Consider the following 19,439-nt stretch of genomic DNA (forward strand, 5'->3'; position numbering starts at 1 on the left):
ATCCCGCTGACACTTTAAGAGAGATAAAACTCCATTTATTTATAATTTAGAGATTTCTTTCATACACTTTCAACTTTATGGGAAAGTTTACAATGAACAGTATTTATTATACAAAGGTAAGCACTCACAAGAACTTACCCACACCCGGTACAAATTCTCTACTGTTGTCACACAGTGACACTCATCGCAAATAATTCCTTTTTCACGTATTTATACGTTTAAAAAAAACACACTATCCCCCTGAATGGCATCCCTCCCAGACTGAAAATACAAGTCAGTATCATCAGTTTCCATCTTTACATACAATAAACAACTGTGCTCATGCTTTATCAAATTGCTTCATGGACAAGATCACATGTACAACCAGCACATTCATGCCACAGCCAAGTGATCAAGGCTGACGCAAACATTTTGGTTTTAGAGTTCACACCCTGCTGTTATAGAAAAGTGTGTAAGTGCATTTACAGTGAAGCCTGAAGCACATTTAGTGACAGTATGCTTTGTTATCTGCTATTAAGCCGTTCTTTCCCAAAGCCATGCTGCAGGTTCTTGTAACTAGCAGCGGACAAAATGAAGGAAAACCAGAGTGAGGCAACAGCTGATGTAGAGTCAGTTTGAAATCTCTCAGCTAATGGCAACTGGGATTGTAAAACCTGGTCTCTATTCAGCCCTTAAGAGGAGCTGCACCCAAAGCAAGGGAACACAACGGTGTTTGTCAGGATGTGTGGCCCGTCAGTGTGCCTGTGAAATGACGGTCTGGCAGCGCGGGCACAGGCAGTCTGCTGACTCTGCGGTGTAGCGGCGGCAGCGCGGACACCGGGCAGCAGAAGTGGGCACCACTGCTATACTGTAGGCACTGTCCTCACGGATAACACCACCTGAAAGAAGAGATGCATAGACACACATAATGAGCATATTAGGAGTCATCGCTTACTCACATTTTGTCCACAACAGTAAAGACCTTATTCACTGCAGACCTTTTGGATAGCCTGTATCATGAAGCTCGCTATTACTGTGGGTTTACCAGTCAGCTTGTTCATGTGAAGCCAGCAACATAATCAGAATACAGAAGCCCTGAGAGCCAACTGAGAAGAAATTCTGTTTGATCCAAATAGTTTTCACTCCTGTTTGACTTCAGAACAGGTTGTTTTTTTTTTTTTTTCATTTGTGATGTAGGGAAAAAAATTTGCCAGGGTAATTAGTTACTTAAGAAAAAAATCTGTGAAAACAGGTGGAACAAAAAGTTTTGTCAGCCATTTTTTTTTGTCAGAATAACTTTATGTGTTTGTTGTAGTAACTATTTCAACCACATGAAGTGCACAAATACCCCATGTTCTAAATGTGACCAAAAGCATTCATGTCTTGCAGGTGAGTTTTAACTTCCCCATGCACCCCTTGTGTTTTTCACAGATGATTTTCTTGAAGAATTTTCAAGAAAGGGTTTGTTTGGCCAGAAAGCTTTCCTAGTGGAGTCCTTAACACATTATATGAAATGGTGATTACCTGCAGGGTAATTTGTTTTAAGTATCTATATCATATAATATAACCCCAAAACTATAATAGAATAAAAATCTATACAAAACAAGAGGAATAATTTTCGAGCATGCAAAGTGCGGAGGCTATGAATAAATGTAGGCCTTTTTAAATGTGGTTTTCAACATGTTCAGGAGTCTATCTGGTAACATTAAAGTGGGGTTTTTTTTGGTGATAAAGTGATATGAATATGAATCAATATTATGAACATTTAAAGTATGGCTCTTCATGCTGCCAAAGTAGAAAAGATGAGAACAGATTTAAAAAGGCCTGAAAGCAATGCCTCATAAGGTCTTTCTGGGCAAAGTGTTGCACTAATAATTTACTAACAATGTGTTCCCCATGTCTAATAATAGCATTAACAATGGCTTTGTTCCATTTAGGTGTGCCACTATTCAAGTGAAGCAGCAGACACAGTGTCGGGGCCCTGACTCTGTCAGTGTCATTACACCTGTGTTTGAAGGGTGGAAATGTGTGCTGTGAAAAAGGTCTACTATGACATGAGACAAACTCTACTGCTTTCCCCAGTCTTCACTGATTAATCTCTGCGCCACCATCTCAGTGTTGACATTCCTCACCCTCCAGGTTGATGAGGAAGGTGCCATGGCTCAGCACGGCATCTGGGGGCAGATCTCGGGGTAGCTGACCAGTCAGGTTGACCCGTGCTACCATCATCAGCTCAGCCAGCTGGGAGGAGGTGGAGGAGGGTTCCTCTTGGAGAGACTGGGAGTGAAACAGAGGAAAAAATGAGTTTGTATTTATACGTCTTTTATATAGTGGAAAACTATGTCACACCTCTTATAAAGTGATACTGTAAATGCCAGTTCAGGTATCAGTGTAGTGTTATGTAGGCAAACAACACAGTATAGATGAACTTAGCAACCCATGTAGTTAGTTAATTTCTATCATATTTCACCATACTGTATATATAAAATATTATGTATTATATGTGTGCATGATTTTAGCACTCACGCCTTGTCTTAACTTTCTATATTTAATTAAAAAAGGAGCTCTGAATACTATCACTGCTGTATACTTTCATTTGGTTATAAGGAAACTGATTTTCAACCAGCTCTGTGTAATCGCATTGTGTGCAGATCTATAGTGTTTGGTGTCCCCCTGTGCAGACAGCGTCCAGAGCTTCTCGCTCATTTGCCGTTAAACTGTGGCCAGTGGATGGGTAGGGAGTTCCAGGCACTGGTGGCACGGGGGAATGCAAAACACTGTTGATCTGTCCTGCAATGACACAGAGCTGGTTGAAAATCAGTGGATTCCCTTTCCCTCCCATCAGGCACAGTTCATTGCCACTGTCTTCTGTGAACTCTCTTGTATTTATTTCAACCATGTGGCTTGCTGACAACATTCAATTTACCTCCATGAGTTCAAACAGCAAACAGGGTTCGATGGCAATGGTGAGGTCGTACTGAGCTGCATTTTTGCCTGGAATGGAGGACAGGAAGGAGTCCCTGATGGCACACGCCCCCTCCACTGCCTCCTCCAGTCCTGGTCTCCGCCACACAGAACTGCTTTTGACCCATCCGCTCTTAAATAATGTCTCCCCTTCTGCAGAAACAATTTATGAAAACTCCTGTTAGCAAGCAAACACAAAATAGAAACAGGGACTGTGTCACAACACAAACCAACAGACACATACTGTCATGTCCTGGTGCATGTAGGTAGACCTCTTCAGCTAAATGTGGCAGGACAGGAGCTATAGATCTGGTCACTCCATCCAGAATTTCTTCTAAAACAGTCTGACATGATCTTCTGCCCAACGAGTCCTCAGCATCACAGTACAACCTGATAGAAAGAGGCAGAAATAAAGGAACAGATGGAGGGAAGGACGGAGAAAGCTGTGAGTTTCAAAGATACTTAAGGCAAAGTAAAGCCATTGGAAGAGTACAAGCTGCACAAGCACATTTAGCCTCCTCCAACTCTTTACCTGTCTTTGATGATGCTGAAATAAAAGCTGGAAAGGTCTCTGGTTATGAAGGCTTGGAGGACACGGATGGCCCTACCAGCATCAAACTCAGTGTAGGCGTCTGTCACCTGCAGACACACACACACACACACACACTTCAGTGGCTTTCACAAGCACCATCATTTCTGCCGGCAGTTGATACTGTGTGGACTTAACAAGCTATACACCTAAACACACCTTGATGCTGTACTCGCGAAGCAGGTGCAACATGTACTGATCAATGTAGTGCATCTCTTTGGGGTCCACAGCTTGCACGCGTGGGTCGAAGCCCTGCACGTTGCCAAGCAGGAACTTCAGAGTGTTCCTCAGCTGGGAGAGAAATAGGAAAGCAGTGAGTTTGACTCGTAGAAAATGACCAGCCACATGTACCGTGCCCGTACTGCACCTGTACCTTGTTGATGCTGTCTCTGGCTGAGTTGAGTACAGTTGGTCCGATCTGAACCTCAGAGAAGACATTTGATTCTGCCACCCACCAGCGCAGCACATCTGCCCCGTAGGCTGGCATACTGGGATCCTGAAAAGGACGAGATGTGAGAAAGAGTGTGAAGGAGACACAAAAAGTTGTCAATAACAAGACTTAGTATTCAAATGAAGGAACTGAGGTCATCTTTAAGAGGGTTTTAGTGATCTCTTATAAGGGTGTGGTCACTCCAATCACTAAAAACATACTACTTACACCTTAATGTTTCTAACATTACAGATAGCATTATATGATCACTCTAAGAACAAAACCAAACCTTATTAAAATCAGAAGAGCAATAAGTCGTTGGGGCTTTTTCGCCATCTCTCCCCTGACCTTACCTTCCCTCCATTAATGACCTCATCAGGATCCACAACGTTGCCCAGAGACTTGGACATCTTCTCTCCTTTCTCACCGACAGCAAAGCCGTGGACCACCAGAGACCTACACACAAACACACAACATTAATTTCAATCCCCAAAATGAGGATACTGCATTGATATAATTTAACCATGCGTGTGAATGAATTTTAGAATTGAAAACATGATTCTGGCCTACAACTGTTATCTTTAACATTTTTATTGGTGTAGCATATTTTTGTAAGCACAAAAAAATTATATTATTATATTATTTGGTACATTATAAAATTAAGGTGTGGGGTTTTAAAGAAGCAGGAGTTTAGTAGGAAAGTGGAGTCCACATTTTAAAGAAACTATGCCATAAAAATATTGAAAAATCACAGCATAGTGTGCCATAAAAATGTCATAACAAGGTCTTAAAATATCATGGTAGAGTATGTCTTAAAAATGTCATTTAAAATCATTGCAAAATTTTTGTCTTAATATTTTAAGTCATAGTATAGTATGTCTGAAAAATGTCATAGAGTAAGTATGTAAAGTATGTAATTTAAAAAAAAGTCATATAAAAAATCATTTAAAAGGCATTGTATAGTATGTCTTAAAAATGTCATTAAAAAATCATTAAATTGTTATAGTATAATATGTCTGAAAAATGTTATTATATAGTGCCATAAAAAAGCCATTTTAAAACAATCACTGAAAAGTCAGTGCTGAATGTCTTAAAAAAAATTGTTAAAAAATTATTTACAAAGTCATAGTATTAAATGTCTTAAAAACATCATAGTAAAGACATCATAGTAAAGAGTGTCATAAAAAAAGTCATTCCATTAAAAAGAGTCATAGTATTGATTGTCCTAAAAATGTCATTTTAAAAAAATCATTAAAAAGTAATAGTATAGTTTATCTTGAAATTGTATAAAGTTGCATTATGGGAAATGTAGGATTAGGTGTTTTTGGAGCTTGGCCTGTACTAGAGACCCAAACTCAGAATATGCCGTTCTCTGCTGCTTCAATTTTAACCATGTTTTAAATCAGTCTCTTTTGAGTCCCAACTTTAGAAAAGTGAAATAATAAATTATTGGAGTCACCCATGAAACATTAAGAAGCTACAACCATACAAAGTGTATGACTTTTTTCTCCTTGACATTTAAGTAAAGGCTTCTTGTTTTGAATTAAGTAAATTAATTTCAGTAACTCAAAACTGAAAAACTCTTGGATGATAAGAGTCACTATCAATTATACCAGGTCTTCGTAGGCTTGCCACAGCAATGTCTACTAGATGCTAAATTTATTTATTCATGTTTGAAAAATGTGTATCCCGTAGATTACCATTGTTTGTCTTGCAATAAAATGTACAATTACAATAACATTTTTCTGTGTATCTGGATTACACAATAATTTACAGTAATTTAGCTCACACAACACACTACAGTGGGGGGATGGGGCACTCACTTGTAAGGCGCCTTGTTCCTGGCGGCTACGCTGGTGAGCAGCGAGGACTGGAACCATCCTCCAATCTGGTCCTTCCCTTCCACATATGCATCTGCCCTGGGTTCTGACTCTGGAGGAGGAGTGGAGGAAAAAGGGGTATACCAGTTATTTCTACACTCACACATCCCCCAAAACTAAACAAAATAGTTAGTGAATGTGAAGACTGTCCCAGAGGAGAAAAATGTCTGGAACAGAGAAGAGAGACCAGCCAGTGTTAGTGAGGAAATTCAACAATTTATCATGTGCAAAGACCGAAATTAAGGTTGACCTTTGCTGTAAACTCAGTTAACATGCCTTTTCTACACAGCCAAGAACAGCAAGATGGTTACATATTTTACAAAGAGAGCTTTCTGACAGACAGGTGTTGCATCCTGGCATCAAAGGCACAAAGAACTTTCAGCCTCATCCATCTCTGTCCAGGATCAATCCACAGACAAAACAAAGAGGAAAGAACTGCAGAGTTAAACCATTCCTGGAAAAAGAAACAAACTGCCAGAGAGTAAGAGAGGAGGTTAAGAGGGAGGGGTTGAGATTCATGCTCTCGGATTTCCTTGAAATCCCCTTCTTCCACATTTGGTATTCATAAATACTCCTCAGAGCACATTCAAATGCACTATAAGGAGTATTCATCAATTTGGTATTAAAAGACATTTACAAGCAGACTGAGACAACAGGAGCAAAAGTCTGAGAAACAAAGTCAGAGAGGGCCAAAGACACATTGGCACACAGAGGCAGCTGTGTTGGCCCGTAAGTGGATGATCAAACAACCTGTGACCAGAGGTTTGCGAAGTGGAGCAGGGAGCCAGCTGAGACGTGACTCAGTCTCCTCAGCGTCTCCTTCCATTTCCTCTAAAAATGAAAACACAACCAAACAGCAACACTGAACAGGTCCATCTTAGCAAGTCAGCTGGTTTTTGGCTCTGATTCACAAACAAACAAATGTATGGAATCCCTGAGAGGCAAATGAGGGGGGAAAAGAATCTGTCTGATTCTAAGTCTGATGTAAACTGTCGTTGCTCCTGTGTTTATGGCTCATGAACAAGTATAAAACAGGTTTTGCCTGCTAAGAAAAAAATGTATGTATCTGAGTTACTTTTCCCCCCTTTTCTTTCATCCATGAAAACACATAAAAAGAGTTTGCGGGTGAAAAAACAAATTTTTGGCAGGATCTTTTTTGTACACAACGTACTTACATCGGGTGGTAGCAAGTTACCTTATGTTTAGAGTACATGAAAAAATTAAAACTCACCTGGAAGATAACATGGGTACTTTTAGTTCTATTTAGAACAGGTAGGCAGTGGTACACTTTGGTCTCTTGTGGCAAAAATGAGAAATACAACAACACAAAACACAACCAAAAAAAAAAAAAAAAATCACCCGGCAATTTTCTTTTTCACCTATTTTCAAAAAAGTGTATCAGTAATATAGAAAGATTATCCTGCAAAGCCTTTTTTCTCTCGTTTAAAAGTAATAAAGAAGAGAGAAATTAATTTACTGTAGATAAGCCATAGAAAATTCATCACCACAATTTTTTTACTTATTTGCCTCTCTGGGCTTCCGTACAAGTGACATCTTCATATGAGTCATTTTAAGAATTATGTGTTATGGTCAGCCAGTAGTGGAATGGCCGACCATAACACAAAATTATGAAAATTATTTGTCATCCATAAAGCCACAAAAAAAAGTAGCAGTTGTGTCTAGAAAACTCCACAACACAAGTGAACGTGAGTAAATTCTTCACAATTTGCTTCAGTGTTTATACGGCTACTAGACAGACTAAGTTGTTGAGAGGAACAGTTTCTGCTGTAGAAAAAAAACAAGAATTACCGCCTCATGGTTGTATGCCTGCATGCACTGGTTAAGATTCTTTTACAGTTTAGATCCATGTGTGAAAACATGAATGCTTCACACACATCTTCCCCCCAGTGGCACAGAAGATCTACACAATCAGCAGTTTCAAGGTGGGCACCCAAGATTAGTGTCACCAATTCAGTATCTGATCAAATGTCTCCCCTTCTGTTCCTGAGATATGATATCAAATAATATTCAGAAAGGGTTTTTGCAGAGCATTATGACATCACAGTGAAGTTGACCTTTGACCTTTTAGATATAAAATGTCATCACTTCTTCATTTTATCCTGTTAGACATTTGTGTGATATGTTGTTATTATTAGCGACTGATTCTTGAGTTATGGCCTAAAACATGTTTTATAAGGTCACAATGACCTTGACCTTTGACCAACAAAATGTAGTAATTTCATGCTTCAGTCCAGGTGGACGTTTGTGCCACATTTGAGGAAATTGCCTTAAGGCCTTCTTGACATACCGCACTCACAAGCATAAAACAGATGTGAGGTCACAGTTGCCTTTGACCGTCAACCCAAAAAGATCAATTCAGTTCATTGTTGAATCCAAGTGGACGTTTGTGCCAAATTTGAAAGGAAAAAAAATCCTTAAGTCGTTCTTGAGATATCATCACATTAATAAGAATGAGACAGTTGAGATCACACTGACCTAGACCTTTGACCATAATCAGTTCTGTATTGAGTCCAAGTGGATGTTTGTGCCAAATTTGAAGAAATTCCCTCCAGGTGTTCTTGACATGTTGTGTTTACGAAAATGGGACAGGCAGATGGACTGACGGACAGGCAACCCAAAAAACACAGTGCCTCCAGCCATGGCTATCACCTTCACAAGAGAATAAAATCCCATGCTCTTCTTCCTATACTGGTACACTCTTTGCATGGAGGACTCACTGCTAGATTAGGTTAAAGTGGACACCTCTGGCAGTGTACCTGCAATCTAAATTTGTTCTACAAATGTTGAGTTACAGACACCTAACACAGTGACCCTGGTGTGGCTGCACTGCCTTTTAATCCATATTTATGGTCAGCAAACTCCTGCTTTTGTTTACAATACACTTTGTAAGGCAGCTTCATTAGTGGACTGTGTACGGAAAGTGTAAGCCGCTTTCTCTACAATAAAACTAATGAGAGGAGAGGTGCTTAAAGGCACTCTGGCAGCTGGCAGTGAGCTGAAGAATTAACTGCTGCTACCCTGAGGGCAACAGTGTAAGTGTTAATGGAGAGAAAGAAGGCTGAAGGAGCAAACTTATCAATGTACAATATCAACTGTCTCACTGATAATGAAAACAGGATTAAAAAAGCATATGTGTTTATACAAGTAATCAGCAGGCAAAGCATTTGCAACTATGGACAGCAATTTTCCAACAATCACATCTTCTCTGATAGGGTCTAAGTTTATCGATACTAGAAAGGAAAACTTGTAGTGTTCATCAGAATTTACAGTGTTTCACAGATGCTGACTTCCACAAAATTAACTATATCTGTTTATACTTATTATGATCTGCTTAACAAGAAATATTTCAGATGTACCTTCTAGTACAGCAGCCCATGAAGCTCCGCTGTCAAACCAGATGTCTAGGACGTCTTCTCCACGAACGTAGTCAGTAACTGGACCGGCTTTACTCTGATAGAGAGACACATGCACACACAAGGAAATAGCTATGAACAAGAGGTGATTCATCAGTTGGCCAACAGAAAACTAATGACGACATTTCAGTTGGGGCAGCTGTGGCTCAGAAGGTAGAGTGGGCGGGTCGTCCGCTAATCATCTGCGTAATATTGCGAAAATTAGGCCTATCCTGACCCGAAAAGATGCAGAAAAATTGGTCCACGCTTTTGTTACCTCAAGGCTGGATTATTGTAACTCTCTATTATCAGGTAGCTCTAGTAAGTCCTTAAAAACTCTCCAGCTAATTCAGAATGCAGCAGCACGTGTACTAACAGGAACTAAGAAACGCGATCATATCTCTCCTGTTTTAGCTTCTCTGCACTGGCTCCCTGTAAAATCCAGAATTGAATTTAAAATCCTACTGTTAACTTATAAAGCTCTAAATGGTCAAGCTCCATCATATCTTAGAGAGCTCATAGTGCCATATTATCCCACCAGAACACTGCGCTCTGAGAACGCAGGGTTACTCGTGGTCCCTAAAGTCTCCAAAAGTAGATCAGGAGCCAGAGCCTTTAGCTATCAGGCTCCTCTCCTGTGGAATCATCTTCCTGTTACGGTCCGGGAGGCAGACACCGCCTCCACATTTAAGACTAGACTTAAGACTTTCCTCTTTGATAAAGCTTATAGTTAGGGCTGGCTCAGGCTTGTCCTGTACCAGCCCTTAGTTAGCTGACTTAGGCCTAGTCTGCCGGAGGACCCTCTATAATACACCGGCCCCTTCTCTCTCTCTCTCTCTCTCTCGTATCCTATTACTGCATCTAGCTAACCCGACCATTCTGGATGTCACTAACTCGGCTTCTTCTCCGGAGCCTTTGTGCTCCACTGTCTCTCAGATTAACTCATATCACAGCGGTGCCTGGACAGCGTGACGTGTGTGGTTGTGCTGCTGCCGTGGTCCCGCCAGATGCCTCCTGCTGCTGCTGCCATCATTAGTCATTAGTCATACTTCTTCTGTTATTATACACATATGATTATTGTCACACATGTATACTGCCAGGTATTAATACATACTTTCAACATATTGTACAGCAGTAACCAGAACTATAACTATAATATTATTACTTCCATTAATGTTGTTGTAAGATACTGTCATTACCTGCATATCTCTCTCTCGCTCTCTCTCTCTCTCTCCCTCTCTCTCTCTCTCTCCCTGTGTCATATGGATTACTGTTAATTTATCATGTTGATCTGTTCTGTACGACATCTATTGCACGTCTGTCCGTCCTGGAAGAGGGATCCCTCCTCAGTTGCTCTTCCTGAGGTTTCTACCGTTTTTTTTCCCCCGTTAAAGGGGTTTTTTTTGGGGAGTTTTTCCTTATCCGCTGTGAGGGTCTTAAGGACAGAGGGATGTCGTATGCTGTAAAGCCCTGTGAGGCAAATTGTGATTTGTGATATTGGGCTTTATAAATAAAATTGATTGATTGATTGATTGATTAATCGGAAGATTGGCGGTTCGATCCCCAGCACCTCCAGTCCGCATGTCAAAGTATCCTTGGGCAAGATACCGAACCACAAATTGCTCCCAATATTGTTCCAAGTGTGTGTGAGTGTGTGTGAATGGTTACTGAGTAGCAGGTGGCACCTCGTATGGTAGCCTCAACCACCGATGTGTGAATGTGACATGTAGTGTAAAGCGCTTTGAGTGGTCAGAAGACTGGAAAAGCGCTAATAATAATCACGTTTAAAGCTTCATTGATGACTTTTTCCACCGCTAGGGGGCAGCAGAACTTTCCTCACTTAAAGGGCCACTGTGTAAAATGGGTTGAAAACAGTGACATCAGTGGTCAAATTCTAGATTCCAGGGCTCACTCACTCACCCCTCCCGTCGGGTAAATGACGGTGGCCTCGTAGGGACAAAAAGCCTTGCGCAGACATGAGTTTTTCAGGAGTAGGTCTATCTAGTGACGAGGTGAATGTTTATTTAGACCTTTAAACCTAAACCATGTTACGATATTGTAATGAATCCCTCACGAGCAGGAGACCAGAGGAGCGTTCGGGAAAAAGGTCAGTTTATTTGAGCACTCCAAAAACTCCGGTAACACTCCAGGGGGTAAAAGACTCCGTCCCAACCTCTGACTCTTCTAGCGTAACACACACACTCCATACACACATACTCGTTTACAATACCTAGCGGGCACCCCCTCCCCTCTCTGCTCCATGAATCTCCAGCCCGCACACTGACTGACAGCGTAGCCGGTAAACAGAGCTCAGCTGTTTATTTAGCCTAGTAATATCTCCTGACTATAGTAGCTGCAATGGACGACTCTGAACGCGATTTTGAAGAGTTTCTTGTAGCGGACACAGACCCAGAGCCATACCTGTTTGAGCCGGAGCATACAGATGAGGAACTCCATGTGTTTGATGCTGAGCGGGTGAGAAGAGAGGCTGAATCCTCCGCTCCCATTTTGCTGCACAGAATGGGATTCGGTGCTACTGCTACCATCACTGGGGAGATATATCATCAGGAGGAAAAACGCCACAGAGAGTGCATCACAAGGAGTGAAGTTGCGTCTTCTTTTCCACGCAGATGACGGTTCAGGTTCATTCTCTCCTGTTGCATGGTAAGTGTGGTCCATTCGCAAACTTTATAACTAAAAAAACTTTTCACTACTCTCTATCGACGAACTACTAACACTCTCTGCTGTTTCCTCCTCCTTCTTCCTTCCTTCCTTCCGCTGTCTTCGTTGGTTTATTTATACACTCGAAACGCGTTCTCTGGCTGGCTGGATTGTCCGCTCGGTCTGCCGTACATACATGGTGGTGCAAGATGCCGACCTCTCTAAAGCAAGGCCCTTGCTATATATATATATATATATATATATATATATATATATATAAATAAAAGCATAATTATAAGGCTACGAAAACCAAACTAATTTTATTTTATAGCGATTATACACTTATATAAACATATTAATGGGTAGAATATTCAGATTCAGATTCAGATTTGACAATAAACCATGCCAAATATTACACACTGGCCCTTTAATTTCACCCTCACATACACACTGACACACACTCACTCACCTTCTTGAGCACCTCGTTTGGCAGCAAAGTCTCTATAGGAAGCTCCCACCAACAGTCACTGCCCTTTTCTTTGAAGAGATTTGCTATATGGGACACTGTGTGTCTGCAGGGACAGAAGAAAGGTTTAGTAATAATAATAATAACAATAACAATTGGACTGCAATGACATAAGATTGCACAACTACAGCTGTTTGTGTCTGTGTTTGCACAATAACTCTAAAAGTGTGCCTGTGCGTGTATTTCTGTGTATCCAAGCATGTGCACAAGCCAGTTTATCTGCATGTGTGTTGTGTATCAGCTTACTTGTTGAGCAGAGCCTCTCCAGTCTCTTTGTGGTAGAAGACTGGGATTGGGACACCCCAGCTTCGCTGTCTGGAGATGCACCAGTACGTCCGTTTGTCCAGCATGGCCAAGAGACCAGCCCTTGCCGACTCTGGCAAAATGCGCACTTTTTGCAGTGCCTCCTGCACAAACACACAAAGAGGTTTGTTTTCCTTTCGAACAAACTATAAATGTGAAGTGAGTCCCGTCCTAGTGAGGCACAATGCTTCACTCTATGTGCACCGGAAACAGACTATTATTTTTCCAGCAAATTAAACAGGAGCTCAACAAAAACTAGTCTGACCGTAACATGTTATCCAGCGTTACCTTGGCTTTGTCTTTAAGCGATGCCGTGTTGATAAACCACTGTTTACTGGGCCTGATGACAACGGGCTGCTTCGTCCTCCAGTCATACGGGTAACTATGGACACACTGCTCCTCCTTCACCAGAGCCCCACACTCCTTCAGCATGGAAATCACTAACACACAACGGCAGACCATTCCAAAAACACAAAGAGAAAGACAAAGATATGAAAAACAACACACACACACACACACACACACACACATCCACATGGGCTAAGAAAGTGTATTACTGTGCCGGCTTTTCATACATTATGCTGTACCTTTGTCAGTGCCTTCACTCATCACAGACAGATTCTGCAGCTCAGGGCCGGCCAGCTCAGTGAACTTTCCATCTTCATCCACCATACACTCCTTTGGTAGAAGAGAAACATACACAGAATTACACAGAGACACACACCATGTTGAACCACAACAGGCCAGCTATGTTTTGCTTTTCTCCTCAAGAAGTGACTAAAACAATCAGTGGATCAAAACTGTTGTTTATAACGTTTCTGTTGACACTGTGATGTTTAAAAAAGACATTGAATTGCAAAGTTCAAACAAGTTTTTCTCAATTCACTAAAGGTGGACATTTTAAAAATAAAACATACCACGGACAGTTTAAACTGTGAAGCCACACTGTAATCGTCCATGCCATGAGCTGGCGCGGTGTGGACCAATCCTGTTCCTTTTGCCATAGTCACATGATTGGCCGGCAAGAGCTGCACTTCCTTGTCAGGTATTGTAGGATGTTTGCAGATCCCACCCTCAAGCTGGGAGCCTTGAAACAGAAGGCAAAGGGAGGGGACATTAGCATGGTTATGTTTGTAACTAACAAAACACAACGTGAAGACACTGTGTGTGAGTGTGTATGTGTGTATACATCAGCAGTACCTGTAAAGGTGCCTACACTCTCAAGCTCTGTGCCCAGCAGTGCTGCCATGCTGGCTGTGCGCTCAGTGGCCACCAACAGCAGCTGAGAGTTGTCTGCCCTTTTTACCACAGAGTACCTGCAGACAGGAAACAAGGTAGTATCACAAGACATTCATATGTCACAGACATGATATGTAGTGTTTGTCAAAGCATTGCGACATTTTACAATGAAAGCTTTGGACCACAACAGCACGTACAAACAGGAGGAACGATTACAGTGAGCAAAACCTGTTTCAGTGTCCATACAGACATCTGACTAGTGTTTTAAGACAGACTTGAAATATTTTGAAGTTATTCTTTGATGTTCAAAAAACAAATATTTGTTTTTTTGAGTTGGAATTTGGAACTCTAAAATATCTACATTTGTGTCTGCCTTAGAACTCCAGTACTGGTCAGACTGTAAAGACCAAACCACTATTTCATAGCTCCTGGTAATCCTCAATACAAATGTGCCTTGGGACAGGAAACAGGGTTGATGAGAAATGTGGTTTAGGTTTAAGAGACACCAATAAATACCAACAATGTAAGGAAATGGCATATGAGTCATCCTAAAGGACAGATGCAACAAAACATGGGAAAAGAACTGGGATTGAAATGATTGGTCATACCACCTAAAATCAGTCTGCCAATATTTAAATGGAGATGTCTGAAGATGAACTGTGATGGACTTTTTGCCATTATTTAATAGTTCATAGACTAAATGAATAAATCAATTTATCTGGAAAATAATCAGCAGATTAATCAACAATGAAAAGAATTATTTGTTGCAGCCCTAAAAGGGACAGTTGTGTCTTACAGGCACAGAGGACGGCTGAAGCAGATGAAAGTTAAGCTTTGGTGAGGTGCAGTTTAGATTAAAGCTGGGATAGGAGGTTTTATTGTGCCGTCACTGGGCAAAAATCCCATTATACACTTTAAGCATACTATAATTAAAGTAGCCTGAGAGGACACTAGGATTTAGCTCCTCCTCTTGCTTCTGTTCTTTAGGCTTTAGAAAATCTAGCCTGATGGGAGACTTTGGCCAATCGCATTCATTTCATTTCTCATTTCAGAGAGAGGCCGTTCCTATTGGCTGTTCTACAAATGCAGGAGCACGTGCATGTCTCTTCAGTGAAAGCCTGATTCAATGATGGAAAATCCAGCAACTTCCTCTGCTGCCTCAGCATTGGCAACAACTGCCTACACTGCAAAGCAACTCAAAAAGGAGGACGGACTTATCAAAAAAGAGACTGACAAAATGAGAAAATGTTGCAAATAGTTTACTGTTCTGCTAACCAGAGCCACAGGCTCACGGCTGCAGCTAATTCAAGTTTATGTTTATGTACCTGGCTGCTAGAGAGAGCCTCGAATCACAGTGTGTTCTCCACCTCACTCTCCGCCACTATGAACTACTTTGCTGGAAGGAAAGCAGACACCAGCTCCGGAGACAATACTTCAGTTAGTGGCTGTAGAAACTCAAATTCAGCCAGCGCTGTGGGACCAAACACCTCCGACTGCTGGATCTGCAAACTTTCCGTTGCTGCCACTGCACAGGTTAAACCTGGGGCTGCCGCTGGGCACCACCCTGCTGTGACACCCAGCACTGGGGGGGTTTGCACTAGCTTAATTCAAGTTGCCACAGCTCTCCCCCCGCAAAGTAGTCTATAGCTGCAGGGTGAGAGGCGGAAGGACTGCGGGGTGACTTGCTAGCTGATTCTTTTTTCATTTGTGGTCTGATAAGCAAAAAAAGAGTGGGGCAAGTAGGGACTGTGCGAATAAGCTGTGTGCAACTATACAATAAAATGAAAATACATAAATCAATGTACAGGAAACACTGGGTTAGTGTATGAAGCGCTGCATATGCCTGTGGTCATCTGGTGGGAGGGGCTTTAATAAGAGCTGAGCCATGTCAGCAGAAAGTCTGAGATGTCCTAAACTGGTCTCAATATAAATGTAATTTTGTGGTGTTGGTACTTACTGGGCGTTGGGCATGTAACAGACGGCCTGGTTGGCAGGAATGGTCCAAGGCTGGGTGGTCCAAACCAACACAGAGACGCCTTCCAAACCTGTTGAGGTACACAAAACATACACACATACACTGTTAGGAGATTTCTCACTGGATCATCTTTTTCTGAATTACCTGTGTGTGTGTGTGTGTGTGTGTGTGTGTGTGTGTGCATTTGTATTACCTTTTGAGGCGATCTCAGGTGGCAGTGTGCTCAGGGGGAATGTGGCATAGATGGCTCTGCTCACATGCTCAGGGTTGTACTCCAACTCTGCCTCCGCTAGGGCCGTTCTATAGAGGCACAGTTACAGGATTAAAGCAGACAACAGTCTCAAAATCGTTTATATACTGACCTAGAATAGAATAGAATAGATTTAAAGTATTGATGCCTCTATGCAGAAATGTCTACATTAGCATACTGACTCAGTACCTTGATGAAGGAGACCAGAAGACTGGTTTGTAGTCCTGGTAGACGAACCCCTGAAGAACAACAAAGAAATAATTAGTACATAAAATGTACTAATTTTAATTAAATTAATTTACACTGTCTGGGGAAAACTAATTGTATGTAACTCTACAGGCACTGAGAGGCAAAATTCTGTTTCAATTCTCTCCCTGTGCTTACTGCAGTAGTTCCTTGTTGGTTTTACACTGTTGCAGAAACTACTAATGGTACTATTTGCTTTAATAGATATTGAGTCTTTCAGTCTGGACAGAGACACCAGACAGTGTTTGCTGAATAGCACATTATTGCCCACCTTGTTGTGCATCTCTTGGAAGACTTTCAGCTGAGCAGCCTCATAGGCCCCATCGTACGTGTAGTAGCACTGGTCCCAGTCAGCCATTACACCCCAGCGCTGGAAAGCAGCTCTCTGACGAGCTATGGCGCCCTCTGCAAACTCCCGTGCTGGATGGGATAAAAACATTACAGCAGGCGCAAATCTATCAACAATCATGCTCATCCAGCGTTCTGACGGTCTTTACCTTTCTTTCTGATCTGTAGCGGCGTGAGGCCGCTGGTCCCCAGATCCCCCAGAGCCTTCAGCTCGATGGGCAGGCCGTGACAGTCCCAGCCTGGGATGTAATGGACCTGCCGCCCCCTCAGCATCTCAAAACGGTTACGGATGTCTTTCAGGATCTGGACCGAACAGTGATTTGAATGATTATTTTGTACCAGAAATGTTAGAACTTTTACAACAGTGACGAAATCGCACTGCAGACGTTGTTTATTATTTGTTATAATGCACCATAACAGTAAGAAATAACTGAAAAATGACAAGCACACAGTTAACTCATCACCTTATTGAGTGCATGTCCCACGTGAGGGTCTCCATTGGCATAAGGGGGTCCATCATGTAGGCAGAATTCCTTCTTGGCCTTCCTCTCTCTTTGCCAGGAGTACAATTCTGCAAACCCGCACTCCTGCAAAAGTATTCATATTCACAGCTATCTGTGTCAGTGCTTAATCATGAGATAGTGCAGATAGTTACATTTGCTTTGTGCAAATCTAATGCACAAACACACACACCTACAGGGAGATAAATCACTTAGTGTGTCACCAAACCAAAGTCAATACTAAAGCCACAGTGATCCTTCAGACATTTACAATCTGCATAATCCAGAGAGGTGCCTGTCTGTTTTACACTGGGGGAGAAACAGCTGACTCACGAAGCATCTAAAGCATGCAGTACTGAAAGAATGAACCCTAATGAAGTATTGAAGATTTACAGTTATGTGCTACAATGTGTCCAGCTGTCAGCGAGCAGTGGGAAATAAACTTGACATCTGGAGTGGAGGGTCAGCCTCTATAAGTCGTAGTACCTGTTGTATCTGTATCTCTCGGTCCAGCAGCTTCTGTCCAGTTAGTTTCATTGGGAACTCAGTCCGAGGAAGGAGCACAGTGTCTCGGTACAGTCCCTGACCATTGCCGGCCTCTGCGGGCTGAGCGTTGCCTTCCCCTGGACTGACACCATGACAGCGGCTGGAGCTGTAGGAGAGAGCACGGTGGAGGAGGCCGCCTTCCCGGTGTGACCTCCGTCCCCATCTCGCTAGCGTCTGGCTAACTGCCGAAACCCGGCACAGCAGCATGGAGAGGCGAAGTAGCTCTGCGGCCGAGCAAAACCACAAACACTGAAAACTGTCGGATTGTTTCTGTGTTGGTACAGTATGCTGTTATCGTGTTGTTATATTCCGCCCTTCGTGCAATGCTGTTTCTTCCGGAAGAAATTACAGCGAGGACAACTACGGCAATACAGCTGGGTCAATGGAGATCAGATTAGGTCTCATTTATAACAGTATTGTGGTGCAAGCGGTCACTGGAGGACGCTGTTTAACCATATTTGAGGGGAAACGTTGCAGAAAAGTTTTGCTGTGATTTGATAATGTTCTTTTACGATAAATTGCACGTTAAAGGGTAAGAAAAACGTTTTAAAACACAACAAACTGTTTGAGTTGTTTTACTTTGAAGGTTTTACCGGAAGTGCACGACAATACTGGACAATCTGGGCTTCCACTGCTCTCTAGTGGTCGAAGTGAGGAACTACAACTCCATAGGAAAAACTAATAATATTGGTTCCTACTATTACAAAGCACTGATATTAATACTAATATAATAATGATAATGTTATTGATAACAATAATAATCATTGCAATTCTTGATATATTATACTATTTATTGTCATAATTATTTTGTGATTTGGAACTAATGTTGTGCTGTTTTGGTTAGGTGTTGTTTGAAATTTTGCACTCCAGTCTTGACAGTCTGCTGAGTACAGCAACCCTTTTCACTTTGAAAAGTCATAAGATGAATAGAGTACTATCACCTATCAAACTTCAGAGAGAGAGAGGGGGATAACAGGACTTCATAAATTATGGTCGCTCGTTTGCACTTAAAGGTCCAGTGTGTAGGATTTAGGGGGATACACTGGCAGAAATGGAATTTAATATAATATAACAAGTTTGTTTTCTTTAGTGTATTATCACCTGACAATAACTATTACTGTGTTTTCATTACCTTAGAATGAGCCATATATAGCTATGTAAGGAGCAGGTCCTTATCTAGGAGGCTCGTTGTGTTGCACTGCCATGTTTCAACAGTCGCCCAACATGGACAAACCAAAAGCTGGCTCTAGATAATGTCATTCATGTTTTCACATCAGCCAACATGGTTAGAGGCCCCTCGGCAACAAGCAGCATGAAACTGCTTTATTCAGTGTTTTAAATCTCTAGTGATTTAAATCTCAGGGTCTGTTTGTTATGCGGAGGAAGAGGCCTCTGTGGATAATTCAGCTCCCAGTAAAAACCTCGTCAACAAAAAATAAAATAAAAACCTCCTGAGCATCTGGAGCTTAAGTTATCAAAGAAAAAAGGTGAGCACACATTATCAGGTACTGATAATGAGGTACTGAGAGAGAGAGAGAGAGAGAGAGAGAGAGAGAGAGACGTACTAGGAGAAAAGGAGAAAAGGTATAG

General features: G+C 41.8%; 1 protein-coding gene across 3 annotated transcripts; it reads right to left on the reverse strand.

The window, feature by feature from the left end:
- Positions 1 to 13: 13 nt before the first annotated feature.
- iars2 (isoleucyl-tRNA synthetase 2, mitochondrial) lies at positions 14 to 18,258 on the reverse strand. 3 transcript variants are annotated; one of them, XM_049597151.1, is made up of 24 exons: positions 17,790 to 18,251; positions 17,268 to 17,390; positions 16,953 to 17,106; positions 16,727 to 16,875; positions 16,399 to 16,448; positions 16,153 to 16,259; positions 15,942 to 16,029; positions 13,946 to 14,061; positions 13,663 to 13,832; positions 13,333 to 13,423; positions 13,034 to 13,185; positions 12,689 to 12,849; positions 12,386 to 12,488; positions 9,220 to 9,313; positions 6,593 to 6,673; positions 5,786 to 5,894; positions 4,316 to 4,418; positions 3,906 to 4,028; positions 3,692 to 3,823; positions 3,476 to 3,582; positions 3,188 to 3,333; positions 2,906 to 3,096; positions 2,112 to 2,256; positions 14 to 878 (listed from the first exon to the last, which is right to left on the reverse strand). In XM_049597151.1, exons 1-24 carry the CDS (start codon positions 18,054 to 18,056, stop codon positions 733 to 735), a joined length of 3,108 nt encoding a protein of 1,035 aa, XP_049453108.1. In that variant the 5' UTR covers positions 18,057 to 18,251; the 3' UTR covers positions 14 to 732. The 3 variants fall into 3 exon arrangements, with proteins under 3 accessions (XP_049453108.1, XP_049453109.1, XP_049453110.1); XM_049597152.1 differs by lacking the exon at positions 6,593 to 6,673; XM_049597153.1 differs by lacking the exons at positions 14 to 878; positions 2,112 to 2,256 and adding an exon at positions 2,267 to 2,769 and having other exon boundaries at positions 17,790 to 18,258.
- Positions 18,259 to 19,439: the final 1,181 nt, after the last annotated feature.

This window comes from Epinephelus fuscoguttatus, linkage group LG14 (assembly GCF_011397635.1).
Source record: "Epinephelus fuscoguttatus linkage group LG14, E.fuscoguttatus.final_Chr_v1".
NCBI classification, from domain to species: Eukaryota; Metazoa; Chordata; class Actinopteri; order Perciformes; family Serranidae; genus Epinephelus; species Epinephelus fuscoguttatus.

Bases quoted from the DNA above. Each gene is read 5' to 3' on its own strand.
- iars2 (XM_049597151.1), bottom strand. From the start codon at position 18,056: ATGCTGCTGTGCCGGGTTTCGGCAGTTAGCCAGACGCTAGCGAGATGG. The intron at 9,314-12,385 runs GTGAGTGAGTGT...TCTCTCTATCAG, and splicing joins CAAACGAGGTGCTCAAGAAG to AGTAAAGCCGGTCCAGTTAC. The intron at 4,419-5,785 runs GTGAGTGCCCCA...GTTTGTGTGTAG, and splicing joins AGGAACAAGGCGCCTTACAA to GTCTCTGGTGGTCCACGGCT.